The sequence below is a fragment of the Megascapheus bottae genome, chromosome 9 (assembly GCF_031878675.1).
Source record: "Megascapheus bottae isolate mThoBot1 chromosome 9, mThoBot2.hap1, whole genome shotgun sequence".
NCBI classification, from domain to species: domain Eukaryota; kingdom Metazoa; phylum Chordata; class Mammalia; order Rodentia; family Geomyidae; genus Megascapheus; species Megascapheus bottae.
Genome location: NC_143517.1, coordinates 68,243,674 through 68,259,385, shown reverse-complemented (window position 1 = coordinate 68,259,385; position 15,712 = coordinate 68,243,674). Strand labels below are relative to the sequence as shown.

At 57.4% G+C, this 15,712-nt stretch overlaps 1 protein-coding gene across 2 annotated transcripts in view; it reads left to right on the top strand.

The window, feature by feature from the left end:
- The window catches only part of Zc3h3 (zinc finger CCCH-type containing 3), an 81,123-nt gene that overhangs the window by 59,204 nt on the left and 6,207 nt on the right, over positions 1-15,712 (top strand). For both annotated transcript variants that reach the window (XM_090339506.1, XM_090339507.1), the window contains exons 5-9: positions 3,774-3,958; positions 9,283-9,325; positions 9,399-9,554; positions 9,635-9,704; positions 11,273-11,404. In XM_090339506.1, the coding sequence (XP_090195632.1) occupies positions 3,774-3,958; positions 9,283-9,325; positions 9,399-9,554; positions 9,635-9,704; positions 11,273-11,404 (586 nt within the window). The remainder of the gene's footprint in view (positions 1-3,773; positions 3,959-9,282; positions 9,326-9,398; positions 9,555-9,634; positions 9,705-11,272; positions 11,405-15,712) is intronic.

Sequence of the window (15,712 nt, the reverse complement as noted above, 5' to 3'; positions counted from 1 at the left end):
TTCCGTCATGCTCAGACCTCTCCAAGGTAGGGACACGAGACTCAGCCACCCGAGTATCCCACACTGCCCCTCTGCTGACCTGGACAACCTCTGGCCTGAAAGTTTCTGTTGCTCTCAAGGTAGTAGACTCATAGCTATGTGTGTATCTACCTATTTTTGTGGTGTGTGTGTGTGTGTGTGTGTGTGTGTGTCTTTTTTCCATCACTACTGCTTTTCATTTAGAATGTTATCTTCCCCACCCCTGCCCATCCTTGGTGCCCCCCAGGGGGAGAGGGGAGGCCCATCCTCACCCCGGTGTAGTCAAGGTTATGGTGATAAATCCTGGGGCATTGTCACTTCTATTCGGAGTAAATTGGCTGGCCGCTTTCGGGCTGGAGGGAAGATAATTTGCTGTAGTATTTCAAATGGATTAGAAATGGATTTGAAGGGAAGGTTCATGCTCCCATTACAAAGGCGAGAAAGAAGACTATCTTAAGGCGCTGTTCCCTCCCTGGCCTTCATTATCCACGCTTAATACCTTTCCTATTTTCCAGCGTTAATGAAATTTCCTGGCGGCCTGGGCCTGCCGGACGGATGGGAGAAGCCTTTAGATCTGCGGCTCCCATTGCAGAAAAGGAATTACAGAGCCATGCCGTGAGGGCAGGCACTTGCAGGGGCCTTGGCCCCGCTATTATCTCATTAATTTTATCCCCTCTTCTCTGTACAGTTCCTTTCCAAAGGCTGTCCTCTCCATTAGGGTAACAATTTACTGGAGTGCTGTGACACCCATGGCAGTGAGAAGCTACAAGGCCCCGCTCGGCACCGCTTGCTGAAGGCCTTAAAACTGGCAGATGGCGGGTGGGCGGGCGGCAGGCAATCCAAGCAGGCCTTGCTTTGAGCTGTTGTGCCCGAGGACCTGACTGGGCCTCCCCAGTTCTCAGCATCCACATCAGCACCCCAAAATGCAGATTCTCCTTGATGCCTAAAGGTCCTGAGCTCTGCAGGCATGTATGTGTGTGTGTGTGCCAGGGCGTGGGAGGGGGTGGTAGGTCTGACAGCCAGCTGCTACACCTCCATCCTGTATGTGTCCCATAGCTGCTACCCAAATCCAGTGCGTGGTCTTCTGAGGGAAGAGGAGGTGACGGATTGCTGTTTGTGGTCATGTATGGCTCTCTGGGAAAGAAACACAAGCCATGCCCACCAGCTCTGAAGTCCAATCTGAAAAGCAGACCTTAATAAGATGGTTTCACCCAGTGCAGATGGCTCAGGCCTGTAATCCTAGCTACTGGGGGTTGAGATCTGAGGATCACAGCTCAATACCAGCTTGGGCAGGAAAAGTCTGAGGCTCATCTCTGACTAACTGTTACCAAAAAGCAAGAAGTAGAGCTGTGTCTCAGCTGGTAGAGTGCAAACTTTGAGCACAAAAGCTCAGAGACTGCACCCAGGCCCAGAGTACAAGCCACAGGACTTTCTACCAGGTGCCAGTGATGCAGTGGTGTCTCACACTGTAATTTTAGCTAGTTGGACAGTTGAGGTTGATAGGATCAGAGTTCAAGGCCAGTGTGGGCAGAAGTCTTGGAGACTTCATTGCAGAGCATAGTGGCTTGTGCCGAGTTCTAGCTACCACAGGGAGCCTCAGATAGGTAGACTGCATGCAGTCCAGGTATATTCTTGGTTAAAAAAAAGAAAAGAAAAGAAAGAACTGGACATAGAATGCCTGCCTAACAAATACAAGGCCCTAAGTTCAAACCTTAGTCACACACGCATGCGCATTAATTACCGCCAGTGGAGGTACTATGCATGCAGGAGGAATGGAGTCCTTAGCAACCTGAGTTCCTCCGGCACAAAGCCAAGGGAATACAAATCTTCTGGGCAGGGCTTCAGAACTGGAGAAGCTCAGCAGTCCTGGCAGCCAGACCAGCCAGTTCTGTGCCTGTTTTGTGTTGCTTTGGTTTGGCTTCACACTTGGGGCTACTCCTGAGAGCTGTGAGGGGTGAGACCTCACATTCAGCTCCCCAGGACCCTGTGGTGGTAGGCCTCAGTGAGGCCCACTCATGCTGGTTAGTCCTTGCAGGAAGGGGTCCAGGAGATGGTGAGCATGTGCCCTTGCACACTGTCTCTGAGGCTTCTGGGTGAGCAGACGTGGGCTGCTCCAAGAGGTGGTGTGAGGGCAGGGCCCACAGAACGAGACTGGGTGAGGCCTCTGGATGGTGAGGGCCAGAGTGGGCCTCCAGGCTGGTGGACACAGAGTCAGGTGTGCAGAAGGCACAAGGGGTCCGGCCTCACTCCTGACGGGGGATTTGGGGTCAGGACCCACCTCTGTACCCCAGATTGACAGGGCCCGTGGGTGATGGCCTGCCTTCCTTCACCTCAGCTCCTGCCCAGGTGCAATCCAAGAGCAAATGCAGGAGCTCAGAAGGCTGTCGGACCCCCGGGCTCCGAGCTCTGCGAGAGCTTGGTGTCAGGATGTCCCTCTGTGCATGCAGGAGGTGGGGGAGCAGTCCGGACCCCTGGCAGGACTCTTTCTCTTCAGAGGGGTGTTTGTGAACTTGAATTTTAATTAAGGGAAACTGGGTTAAGTGCCTCTTGCGGCCTCCCTGCCCTTCTAGTACTTACACTGCAGCTTTGGTCCCCTGAGCGCTGGCTCGCTTTGCTCACATTATCTCACTAATGCGCCCCCCAAGGCCACTGGCTGGCAAGTTGACCCACAGGAGCTGTCGTCTGCGTGCCGGGACAGTGGTCCAGAACAGCTTCCCCTCCCAGCACCCCTCCCTCTGGGTGGCACTACCCTGTCCAGCCAGGCAAGCAGGTCCTTGCCTGCTGTTCTGGCAGCCTAGGGCTAGGGGATACTGTTTTGCTAGCTTTGCTTCCCTTAGGAGCTAGGGCCATCAGGGCTGGGGAGGGAGGGACAGTAGAGGCCCCTGAAGGGACTCGGCCCAGCTCTGTACCAGGGTGGGTCAGCTGCTCTCACCTCCCACTTGAGCATTTTGGCCTCCCTTCCTACCAGTGGGGGTAGTCTACGAAGCAGATGGTCAGCAAAAGCTGCAATTATTTCCCACTGAACAGCATCTGAAGGGCCGTGCTATGCTGAGCCTTCTGGGACCGCTTGGTGGCTGGACACTGAGCAGCCCCTCCCCGGGGACTGCCCACTGGGGTCGCAGTTGGGTGAGGCAATGGGCAAAGCCCTCTTCGCTTGAGTGGCAGCAGCATGGGCTCCTCCCTAGCTCATCCTGCAGGTGGGCGTCCGTGGGGGCGTGGGACACGTGGCAGAATAGTGCTTCCAGGAAGAGGAAAGGGAGGCAGGGAGCAGTAAGGGAGCTACCGGGTCTGCTCTCAGCCACCTCAGGCCTGCTGGGCCCTTGGACTAGAGGCAATCCTGGCCTTTCCAAACATGATACGAGCAGAGGGAGGGGGAGGATGTGTTGGCCCCATGCAGTTGCTGTCTGGAGGCCAGGGGACTTGTCCAGGGCAGCACGGAGAGACGCGGAAGCCCCACACTGCTGCTCAGAGGAGCCACCCTCTGCGCCACCCTGGGCGGTGTGTCGGAGGAGGAGGCCAACCCTTCTCCACGACCTCTGGAGGGCTCGGGAATTCCCGGCAGGGTTTGGCAACATCACACATGGGACTCCTTGTCACAGAACTGTCCCTGCATGGAGGCAGGGGACCGAGGTTTCCTGGCAGTGGGACTCACAACCCAAGTAGCAAGTGCTCCAAGCGGGGCCCTGCACCTGGCTCTGGGTACGCAGGCTCCAGCCTGCCCTATCCACAGCAGTGGTCTTTTTCTGGGTCCGCAGGTCCCTGGTGCTGAATCGCCTGCGCCCAGCCACCAGCAGCAGTGGGAAATCACCGTCTGGCTCCCCTCGGTGGCGGAGCAAAGGCTATCGCTGCATCGGCGGGGTCCTCTACAAGGTGTCAGCCAACAAGCTCTCCAAGACCTCCAGCCGGCCGGGAGACGGCAGCAGGGGCCTCCTCCGCACAGGTGAGTGCAGGGGTGGCGCGCGCTGCCCACAGCGTCGCACGGCTTCCGTGGACCTTGGCTCCGGGCGCATCCACAGGAGAGCTTTCCAGAGGCCGTGTCCCAGCCTGGGAATTCACTTTACTGTCCGTCGTCCATGCACAGCGCTGGGAGCTGTCTGTGTCACACCCTTTGGGCAGCCGGAATGCAGAGGGGGGGGGGGGGCTGCAGTCCCTTGGGACAGACCAAGCAACGCCGGCCTCTCACGGGGCTAAGCAGGCCCTGATTCTCTGTGGGAGCTGTGCACGGGCGTCTGTGCGCTGCTCCTGGACAAAGGATGAGCCAGGTGTGGCAACCGTGCCCGGTGAGCCCACACCTGGGGCCATGCTGGGCCTAATCGCATCAGCAATGCCTCACCAAGTGCGCCTGGCGCAGCCACGGCCACTGCCACCACAAACCCCTGAGCCCGGGAAACAGGCCGAGGAGAAGGAAATGCTTCGGACGTGCTTAGCGTGCAAATCAACTAGAAAAATATTTTGGTTTCAGTTCCATTTTATACTTTTCTTTGCCCATCAAACACGTGAGATTGCTGGTCCTTGTGGGATCACAGAGGCCGCTGCCCCCAGTAGGGGGCCTGAGGAAGAAAAGATCTGGGGTGGGGGGATGGGGGAACAAAGGGAAGGGGTGGTATTCAGGTAGAGTAGGGTCTGGAGAGCCTCCCCCTCCCCCCTGGAAGCCAGCCCTCCACACCCCTGCCTGACTCTTCAGGTCTAGGGAGCCTGCCCCTCCCCCCCCCAGCCAGCCCTCCACACCCTGCCTGACTCTTCAGGTCTAGGGAGCCTCCCCCTCCCCCTCCCTCTCCCCCCCCAGCCAGCCCTCCACACCCTGCCTGACTCTTCAGGTCTAGGGAGCCTCCCCTTCCCCCTCCCTCCCCCCCCCCAGCCAGCCCTCCACACCCTGCCTGACTCTTCAGGTCTAGGGAGCCTCCCCCTCCCCCCCTCCCCCCCCAGCCAGCCCTCCACACCCTGCCTGACTCTTCAGGTCTAGGGAGACTGCCCCTCCCCCTCCCTCTCCCCCCCAGCCAGCCCTCCACACCCTGCCTGACTCTTCAGGTCTAGGGAGCCTCCCCCTCCCCCTCCCTCTCCCCCCCCAGCCAGCCCTCCACACCCTGCCTGACTCTTCAGGTCTAGGGAGCCTCCCCCTCCCCCTCCCTCTCCCCCCCCCAGCCAGCCCTCCACACCCTGCCTGACTCTTCAGGTCTAGGGAGCCTTCCCCTCCCCTCCCCCTCCCCCCCCAGCCAGCCCTCCACACCCTGCCTGACTCTTCAGGACAGCAGGTTCCCAGCTGGCGGTTCCTCCACAGAGGAGCCTAGAACACTCACAGAGAACCTAGGCCCTGGACCTCTCCCTGTCCACTCTTGTGAGGCCCTATGTGTATCATGGCCTTGCCCAGCCCCTTCCTCTGAGCACTCAGTGACCGGCACCCGGGGTTGAGACAGAGGCCCTCCCATCGCCCTGCACTGCCCACTGGTCACTTCTGATGCCAGAGCCACGCCCACAGGAAGTGACCACCACCATCCGTGTGGCTGTGTGGCTTGTGCTGGTACACCTTCAGCCAACACCAGGCTGATGGGTTTGGTCACCAGGGCTCCTGTCCACCCTTGTATGCCCGCAGGCACCAGGGGCTTGGACTGGGCTTGGTGGGCCTGGGGTGAGGCTAGTAGGGAAAGGCACAGCTGTGGTGGGACAGGTGCCCCCCCAAAAACACACCCTGCCCTGACAGCCACTCAGGCTGGCCTCCACCAGCTCTGGCTCTGCAGTGGGCACCTGCAGAGGACGTGGGACGAGAATCTTTCCTGCCCAGGGCAACACAGGCTGCCACCACACAGGGCTACATCTGCCTATGTCCTGCTGACCAGCTCTGACTGTGAGTCCATCCTGCGTGTTAGTCTTCCCTTTCATAGGGTGGAAATGCAGGGTATGTGAGCAGAGGCAGAGCTGGCAAGGCCACAGCTTGCCTACTAAGGGCAAGAGGAGGTGGTAGGTAGCTGGGGAGCTCTGCTTCCTGGATACCACCCACTGGTGGCGCTCCTGCCCGCTGGAGTGGAGGGGCCAGCTCCCAGTGCTCACTCAGATGAATCATACTTCAAAAACTTACTCCCCTGGTGTCAGTGTGGCAAGAAAGGGTTAACCCCCCCCCCCCAAGGTTGGGCTCCATCTCGGCTGGCTGCCCTCTGAGCCATTCCCTGAGGCTAAGCCCTGCCCCTTGCAGGACCAGGACCCTGGGGATTCCAACCTCCGCCTCCACATTTTGGCGTGGGGCCTGATCCTCAGCTGGCTGACCTGTGCTGTCCCTTCAGTGGGGAGGACGTCAGCAGAGGCCCTGGAATGAACCAGCAGAGGTGCCAGCCCTGCTCTGAGCCCGAGGGCTGGCTCTCTCCCTGCTGCCGACCAGCCGCACACGTCCCTGCCTCCTCCTCTTCCCCATGCCCTGGGGTCCCTCCCTGCTGCCTCTCCCTGAGCTCTCTGCCATTCTTGTGCCTTTTACCCATATGCCCCCGCAGGGCCTGGCAGGCACCCAGCTGAGCAGTCCAGGGATTTTAACAGCTCCTCTGAGCCAGGTTGGCTCCGCAGGGCAGGGCTGCACCCCAGACAGCCAGTCACTGCCCCGCAGTGGGCTCTGACCTGTGAGGGAGATGCGCCCCCTCCCTCTGGGAGCCGAGCACCCAGGGGCTCCTGTGGAGGACTGGTGGGCAGGTGGTGGGTGGGGAAGAGACGGTGCCACGGGGGGCCGGGTGAGGGAGCCAGCGCCCGGGCCGTGGAGCCCCGAGCACAGCACCTCGTCGTGCTCCGTGGCGGGCTGTTCAGTTGAACTCTTTGCACCTCCAGTTCCTCTTTTCAAGCCAGCTACTTTATGTGCATTTTTAACACTGCAAAGCATTTGGAAAGGTGCCCCCCCTCCCTTGTCAAAACTCCCACCCCAAGCCCTAGGCTGTCAGTTTTTTTAAAGCAGAAAGTGGAAAGAGTAGAAGAGTGCCCCCGCCTACCAGGGCCTGACAAGCAGCACGTGATACCCGCGTGCCCCTAGCCGGGAGCAGATGGTACCAGTGTCACCGGCAGCCTGGGTGACGGCCGGGGAACCAGGGCTCACTGACAGGCTATCGCCTTGCTGCAGAGGCTGGCAGGTGCCAGGGTGCGCCTGCCACCTGGATGGGGCTTGGCCGCCCCCACTGGACAGGTGTTCCCAGCAGAGAACACGTGGGCCTCCTTCCTAGGCACCCCGCTCAGGGCGCTGTGTGCCCTCCTTGCTCTCACACATCCCTGTCTGTACCCTCAGCCCTCCCCAGCCCCCACTCATGCTCCCAGGGCCTTGCAGTGAAGGCCCTCCTTCCTGCTTGGGGTCTGGCTACCCAGGCGGGGAACTGCTTTCAAACCGGACACTGCGTTTCAGCCATTGCCTGGGGGAGCCCAGGGGCTCCAGAAGGGCAGGGCCAGCCTCCCATCCAGCGCAGGCCTGGAAACCCCACAGAGTCCACACCACAGACAGGCTCTTCCCCGTGGGCCTAATCCTGTGCTGGGCCCCAAGTTCATGAGAGGCTAAGAGTAGAGTGCACTCCTGGCCCCTTCCCCTGCTCCAAACTTGTGGGGAGGGTGTGAGGCTCGCAAGACCAAGTAGCTACTGGACACACGGGAAGAGGGAGGCCTGGAAGGTAGGCCGTTTGGACAGGCACGGCCTGGGGAGAAAAGAGCACACAGAATGAAGCAGGATGGCTCGCGGAGGTCTCCGTGTGAGCAAGGACTGTTGTTAGAGTGGCCCTTCAAACCCACACCAGAGCCCAGGCGGAGGCGCAGGCCGGGCCGCATTTCAGAACATCCCTTTTCTAGAGCAGGATGGCTTCCTCATCACCTCAGCTCCTCAGAATTTCTGAGTGATGTCATTTCTGCTTCTTGGTGCCGTATCTATTTCAGCAGCTGCCCCGTAGGAAATGGGATCTGGTCTGGGAAGGGTCATGTGCGTATTTGAGGAACCTGGGAAAGCCGTCCTGAGCAGGCCCTGCCCCGCCTGCCTGTGACCCTGGGGCTGGACTGCCTTTAAAAGGCATGCCTGTAATCCTAGCTACTCGGAGACCAAGGCCTAAGGATCATGGTTCTAAGCCAACCCAAGCAGGAAAGCCTATGAGCCTGTTACCTTCAGCCAGCAAAAAGCCTGAAGTAGAGCTGTAGCTCAAGTGGTAGAGTGCTAGCCTTGAGCAAGAAAAAGCTTAGGGACAGCTCCCTGAGTTCAAGCCCCAGTACACGAACGCATGCACACGCACACACACACACAGGCACACGCACGCACGCACACGATGGAACTCTGGGAGCAGGTGGCCCAGACTTATAATCTCAGCTATTCAGGAGGCTGAAAATGTGGAGAATCAAAGTTTAAAGCCACCAGCCTATTCAGAAAAGTCCTGGAGACTCCATCTCCACTTAACCTGCAAAGAGGCATGGCTGTGAGCAAGGAAACCTATCCAGAGTGTAAGGCCTGGAGTTCAAACGCAAGAACGAGGGGGGAAACAAAATCAGGCAGGCTGCAGGAGAGCCTGAAACTCCCTTCCACTCCTTAGGGAGCCCCTGCCTGGTTCCCTGTCCTGGCTGTCCTCTGCATGCCGTATTACCAGTCTTGGGCTTGGGGTCTGAGGCGTGCCTGAGAGGACAGCTTCAGAATGTCAGTGAGCCCCCGCCTGGGCCTGAGGGCCAGACTCCTGTGTCCACACAGCCACAGCCAGCGCCAGCACAGCGGGCTTGCCTGCCGCACTCATCCCTGTGGTCATTTTAAAGGTCTTGTTGTCTTGTGGTCTTGTACTTCTGTGGTCATCTTAAAGGTCTTGTACTTCTGCCTTCACGGTGGCTAGGGTTAGGCAGGCTTCCATACTTGACCGCGTCATGAACCTCCCAGTATCAGGACCATTCTTCCTATAGGGCCAGGCCATGTGGCCCCAGGTTCTCCCCGGGCCTCCGCTCAGGCTCCGACCGAGGGATGGCCAGGCAGAGGACAGAGCCTGCAGATATGCCCCACAGGCTGGTCACTGCCTCTGTCAGAAGACCTGTTCCTTGAGCTGCCTGTCTGCCAGGGTGGGCGTGGGGAGTGCCAGTCAGTACCAAGTGTGGTCTTGGGGACCACGGGCCACTCTTGCCCTTGGTCCAAGCAGTCCACCCCCCTGCCAGAGACCCCTGTGCACTGCCTACCGCGGGCGTGACTCTGGAGGGAGGGTCCTAGAGGAGGCCAGGGCTTTGGGCAGGGTGGGTCAGTGGGGAAAAGGGCAGGGGCGTGGTGCGGGGCCTGATGCCTCTCTCCTGCCACAGGCCGAGGAGACACTACTAGCAGCTGCAGTCGTTCCCTGGCCAGGTGAGTCCCCTGGAGGTGGGCAGGTGGGGGCCCCCGGCACGCCCTCAGGCCACGAACCTCTCCCTGTGTGCAGCCGGGCCGTCCAGCGTAGCCTGGCCATCATCCGGCAGGCAAAGCACAAGAAGAGGAGGAGAGAGTACTGCATGTACTACAACCGCTTCGGCAAGTGCAACCGCGGAGAGCGCTGCCCCTACATCCATGACCCGGAGAAGGTGGCCGTGTGTACCAGGTGCCCGCCCCGACAGCCCGGGGGTCTTCATGGGTCCTCCCCTCCCCAGCCCTTCTCAAACCCTATTCCCCACACTGCAGGTTTCTCCGGGGCACCTGCAAGAAGACGGATGGGACCTGCCCCTTCTCTCACCATGTGTCCAAGGAGAAGGTGAGGTTGCCAGCAGGCATGCCCTTCCTAACCCTCCCTGGGCCCCATCCCAGGTCCCACAAGGAGCTGGTGGCCCCTGGTGGCCTGTGCTCATGCCTCCCCTATGTGGAGGCTGTGCTCCAGCTGCGTCTACCCTGGCTACATGCCAGCACCAACCGGGCTTGCACAGACCGGGACCTCTCCCTTCCCCAGGTCTTCCAGAGAGGCAAGGCTCCTTCCCACCACCCCATGGGTGCTTCTGGGGTCAGGGATGAGGCCTCCCCTACCTCTGTAGGCACCCTGAGAGCCCTGATGGAGGCCAAGGGCCTTCCTGGGTAGATGGGGGTCAGGGAGGAGAGTCATAGTGGGGTACTCCAGGCCCGGGGCTCCGCGGGCTGAGAGAGCACTGCACAGGCCAAGGCCAGGTGGAGCCTGAGCCAGAAAGCAGGTAGCCTCGCCCCATGCCCAAGCCCTCCACTGGCCCCTGAGAGCCTGCCAGGATTCTGGGAAGGGCAGGGCTCGGTGTGAGGGAGCCACGGGGGAGGCCCGCTGCTGCTCCGACAGCTTTTCCCCTTGAGGAGCTTGGAGAGAATCAGCATTTTTCTCCCTAATCTAGCTTCGAAACTCTGTCGTGAGCAATTTGGAAATTCACGTCGAGTTTCGGGTTCATTAAGCGCCAGCGCCAAGGCGGGCACGCGCCCCAAGCTGTCTAATGTGGGCTGCACCAGCGCCCTGAGTTAATGTTATTGTTATTTGTGTGGACGTGGTGGGGTGCAAACAAGGTTAATTGAAATGAGAACGCAGTTTCCTCTTGGTAACGGCCCCTCACTGACAGCCAGGAGGAGCGCCGGTTGGTGCAAGAGTTGGCTTTATTATCCCTTTTTATTAGAGCTAATTTGGGCTCTATATCAAAAACCACATTAAGGGAATTGTCTCCAGCCGTACCACCGCCAGCCCCAATCGGGGCCCCAGCCCTTCTTCCCTCTGCGGCTGCAGTTAAAAGACAATTAAACTAAACTCTTGCTCAGTAAATCACCCTTTGTTTCTTAGATTTCTCCCTCCTTCCCTCTCTGTTTGAGGGCTACTGCCCTGCTCTTCCCTCTTCCCCACCTCAGCGGTAGCCAGGTTCTGCCTTCCCCTCTACCCCCCCCCCCAAACCTGGACTTCTCCGCACCTCTCTGTTGTGGGGGCTGGAGTGGGGAAGACCCTTCCGGCTCTGGTGTGTTCTTGAGTGCAAGCAGCTCTCAGGAATTGCAGGGTGAAAGATGTGACAACCCAGGGTTCTGATTCAGGACACAGCAGGAAGGGGTCCTACAAGAGGTGCAGGCCTGCAGGGTCCCTGCGGCCCAGGCACTGACTTTGCTCCAGTCCCCCAGCTGGTGGCTGGCCACTTGGGAAATTTAGAGACATACCCCTTTCTGGGTGGCTCCAGGTGCACCTAGATTCTGCCCAATGCCTAGAACTGGGCATCCGAGTCTCAGCCTCCCGAGGCTTGCACCACCGCACCCGGCTAGCCTGTGCCCCTCCCTGAAGAGCAGGCTGCGGCTCTGGGGTGCAGGCCCCCCTCTCACCCCGCCTCCCCCCCACAGATGCCTGTGTGCTCCTACTTCCTGAAGGGAATCTGCAACAACAGCAACTGCCCCTACAGCCACGTGTACGTGTCCCGCAAGGCTGAGGTCTGCAAGGACTTCCTCAAAGGCTACTGCCCACTGGGCACCAAGGTGAGGTGGTCTCAGGGGCCCAGGATTCCCCACAGATGCCCTGGCACCTCCTGTGTCTGCTGCTGTGGCCCTTCGTGGCGTGACCTGGGGACCCAGGTTCTGCTGCCACCCACAGGGCACCTGCCCTGCGCCCGGCTGCCGGCAGGTGAGGTTGCCTGTCTGGCTGCCCAGGTGGCTGAGGCCCCCTGCTGGGCTGGGGTGAAACTGCCCCCTCTAACCGAGCTCTCTTCTCCAATGAACTCCCACTCTCCTGACCACCAAGGGCATCTGCAGGCTTGGTCCAACAGGACTGTCTTTCTACACCTATGGGCCCTGGTAGGGTAGGGATGAGTCTGAGCTGGACGCTCAGCACCCTGAGAAAGCCTGTGTGAGGCCTCACCCGCTGGTCTGCAGAGGCTTTGCCTCTGGGCGCAGATTGCACAGCCCTCTGCAGTTGGTGGAGCCCGCTGTCCGTCCTGACGCCCTTCTAGCTCTGCCACGAGGAGGGAGGGGTGCTGGCACAGTCACTTCAGTCACCTGAGGAGCCCCGGAGCCTGAGGCCTGGCTGGGGCAGCCAGGCACAGCCCAAGGGGGAGCCGGGCCCACCGGGGCTACAGACAACTTGAATGAAAATACCAGAGCGGCATTTAAGTTGTGCTGCTTCTGCTCGAGAGGAAGTGCTTACTGCGTCCCTTTCTGCGTGTGCGCGAGCACGCGTGCGCGGGTGTCAGCCGCACCGCTGGTGCGTGATGGATGGCAGCTTGTAATTATAGATGGGAAAGCGCTGAGCAGGCCGGATCAGCACGGGAGGCAGCCGCCCGGGCCTGCGAGGGTTAATTTCATTCTCTAAATAATATAAAAAGTGCTGAGTCGTCACTTGCGCCTGAAGTGGAAGTCCTCAAATGGGCCCCAGAGAGTGTGTAATATTCCACTGAATCAAGTGAAATTGTTAACCTTGCTTCATAAAGCCAGGGCTTGTTACAGAGGCGTGTTCCTCTCCAGCCCTTCCCTGCCTCACCTCCTCCCTGCCCTGCGGGGCTCAGAGGTCAGAGGTCAGCGCCCTGGCCTGCCCTTTGCTGCCTGTCCTCGGATCTCAGCCTTCCGAGTTGCTAGGATTACAGACATGAGCCACTGGCTCTACAGTTTTCTTAGTGGTTACCAAAGATATTACATTATATATTCATAATTTTTAAAGTCTACTGATATTAGCATTGTATGAATCTGAAAGAACTATCAGCATTTGCCTTCTTTATATTCACTTAAACCATAAAACAAATTAGGAAACTCAAAAAGAGACAGAGTTTATTTACATGTCTGAAAACACAACAGTGAAACTGCAGATGTCCAATTTTTTAATTTTGTGCCAGTCGTGGGCTTGAACTCAGGACCTGAGCACTATCCTTGGGCTTTCTCAAGGCTACAGCTCTACCTCTTGAGCCATAGCACCACTTCCAATTTTTCCTGTGTATGTGGTACCTAGGAATCAAACCCAGGGCTTCCTGCATGCTAGGCAAGCACTCTACCACTAGTACTCTTCATTTGACTTATATAATGGTAACTTCCCTGTATGTCAGCTTTATAATAACAATACAATTATTAAAAGAGAGAGAGGAAGGAAGGCAGAAGAGGAGGAAGAAAGATGTTATGCTACTTCCCTTTGTCTCCATGGAATCTACTAAGAAATGTAGCATCATCTGAAAATTTACCCTGTAGTAAAGTATTACCTTTCTCTGGTTGTTTGGTGGATTTGTTTTGAGGATTTCTCTGGTTTTTATGGATTTGACTATGATGTATTCTGGGTAGATTTTTTTGGTTTACTTCTTTGGTGTTCACTCAGTTTCTTGAGTATTTTTTCCTGTGCCAAATGGAAGAAGGAAGTTCTCTTTCCTATTTTTTTGGTTGTTTCTTTTCCTGCTGCATCTTCAGACCTTTTGGTTGACCTGGTTGCTGTCCCTGGGTGTGTGTCTATGTGTCTCTGTCTCTGTCTCTGTCTCTGTCTCTCTCTCTCTCTGTCTCTCTCTCTCTCTCTCTCTCTCTCTCTCTCTCTCTCTCTCTCTCTCTCTCTCTGTCTCTCTCTCTCTCTGTCTGTCTCTCTCTCTCTCTCTCTGTTGGCTTAGGACTAGAGCCCTAACCTTGAGCCATAGCTCCACTTCTAGCTTTTCTGTGTGGTTAATTGGAAATGACCGATGATGTACTTTGCTAGCTGGCTTTGAACCATGATCCTTAGATCACAGCCTCCTGAGTAGCTTGGATTACAGGCCTGAGCCACTGGCATCTGGCTCATTTTGTATTTAAACCAGACAATTGGGTTGTTGTTAAGGAGGGGAGTGCTACCTGCCGTCTCCCCCGCTTACCCTTCCCTGCTTGCTACTGGGCTCCCCTCCACACTCCTGAGGCCCTCCCCTCGCTCCTCCCCTGCACACGTTGACACCATGGGTGGGGCCTCTCACCATCTCTGGGGGGAGGGATGGCACGGCCTGACCCCTGGCCAGAGTCAAGTCCAGGCTGCCACTCATCCTCTGCTGCCCGGTGGTACCAGGCTTGCTAAGTGTACAGCAGACCTACGTGCCTTTCCACGCCAGGCCACTGGAGGCCCCTCACTAGTGTCTGCCCACGTTCCTGTGGAGCCTGCAGAGTCTGCAGAGCCTGGACAGCCACCCGCTCCGTCTTGGAGGCATGGGAAGTCCCTTCTGGTGATTTTTATGCCCGTCTGGCCTCCTCTCCCGCAGACGGGGCCATTCCTTGTAGGTGTTCAGGGTGGTTGTGGTGGCCTCGGCTCTGCCTTCCTCCTCCGTGTTTACTCTGGCTTCTGTCCCCAGCTTTTCTGCTGGTCTTCTGGCCTTGTGAGGAGCCGGTCTTTGCCATGGCTGACACTCGGGTGAGGATTTCTTTCCTCTTGTCACCCTCCATTTTCCTCATCATTCCCTCCTGCTAGGCTCCCCCGGGAAGCCCTGCCTCAGCCCCATAGCCACCCATCTCGGGAGCCCCAGACCCCTTCCTGCTGCCTTTCAGTCCAAGCTGAGCTAGTGGGTAAAAGATTGAGATCGTATGTTTTGGAAATACTTAGTAGGAGAAGTGTAAGTAAAACCCTGAGTTGGAGCTGATTGAAATATTTTTATGAAAATATTTTAAGAAAATGTAGGGGCCAGCCAGAAGCAGTGGCTCACGCCTGTCATCCTAGCTACTCTGGAGGCTGAGATCTGAGGATCAAGGTTCAAAGCCAGCCTAGGCACTAAAGAACGTGAGACTCATCTCCAGTTAACCACTAGAAAACGGGAAGTTGCACTGTGATTCCAAGGGTAGGTTGGTAGCCTTGAGCTGAAGAGCTCAGGGACAAGGCCCAGAGTTCAAGCCCCATGACTGACAAAAAAGCAAAAGAAAAGAAAACGTAGGGGCCAGGAGTGTCGCCTAGTGGTAGAGTGCTTTCCTAGCCTGCAGGAAGCCCTGGTTTTGATTCCTCGGTACCACATACACAGAAAAGGTCAGAAGTGGTGCTGTGGCTCAGGTGGCTTGAGCAAAAAGTGTCCAAGTGCCCAGGCCCTGAGTTCAAGCCCCGAGAAGGGTTTAAAAAAAAATGAAAGAAAGAAAAGAGAAGGAAACGTAGGGTTTTCTTCACTGTCTGTTGATTGGTCAGTCTGGCCTGTGTTGTCATGTCCCTGGGGTGGTTGTCTCTTCTTCCTTGCGGGACTGCAGGGGTTGCACAGCAGGCCACACCCTGCCTGCACTGCACCTGCAGCCCTCATCCTGTCATCCAGGTACCCTCACTGCACCAGAGGCTACTCCGGTGTGTTTACTTACTCTTCATTTCCTCTTCCTTTTAACTGGACAGATTTAGCACTCTGTGTGTGTGCGCGCACACACATGCCAGTAGTGGGGCTTGACCTGGAGCCCTTGACTTTTTTTGCTCAAGGTTACTGCTCTATCGCTTGAGCCTCAGTTCCGCTTTCAGCTTTTTGGTGGTTAACTGGAGATGAGTCCCATGAACTTTCCTGCAGCCCTCAGATCTCAGCCTCCCGAGTAGTTAGAATTACAGGTTTGAGCCTGGAATCTGAGCCTGGAAACTTTAGCATTTTCCGAGAGCCAGTGTTTTTCCTTCCTTGACCTCCGGTTTCTGTTCTATTTCACTTTCATTGCTCATGTCCGTCTCTTTGGAGATGTTCTTCTGTTCTAAACCATCCCCGAAGGCTGTGTGTACTGTCAGCCTCACAGCTGAGCTGTGTCGGCGTCCTCCTTGGCACTCTGTGCTGTCTGCTGTCCCCTGCGTGGTCCCGTGATCTGTCTCACATCAAGTTTGCTGCTGGGACATTTTCAATCATGTTGCTTTTCCTT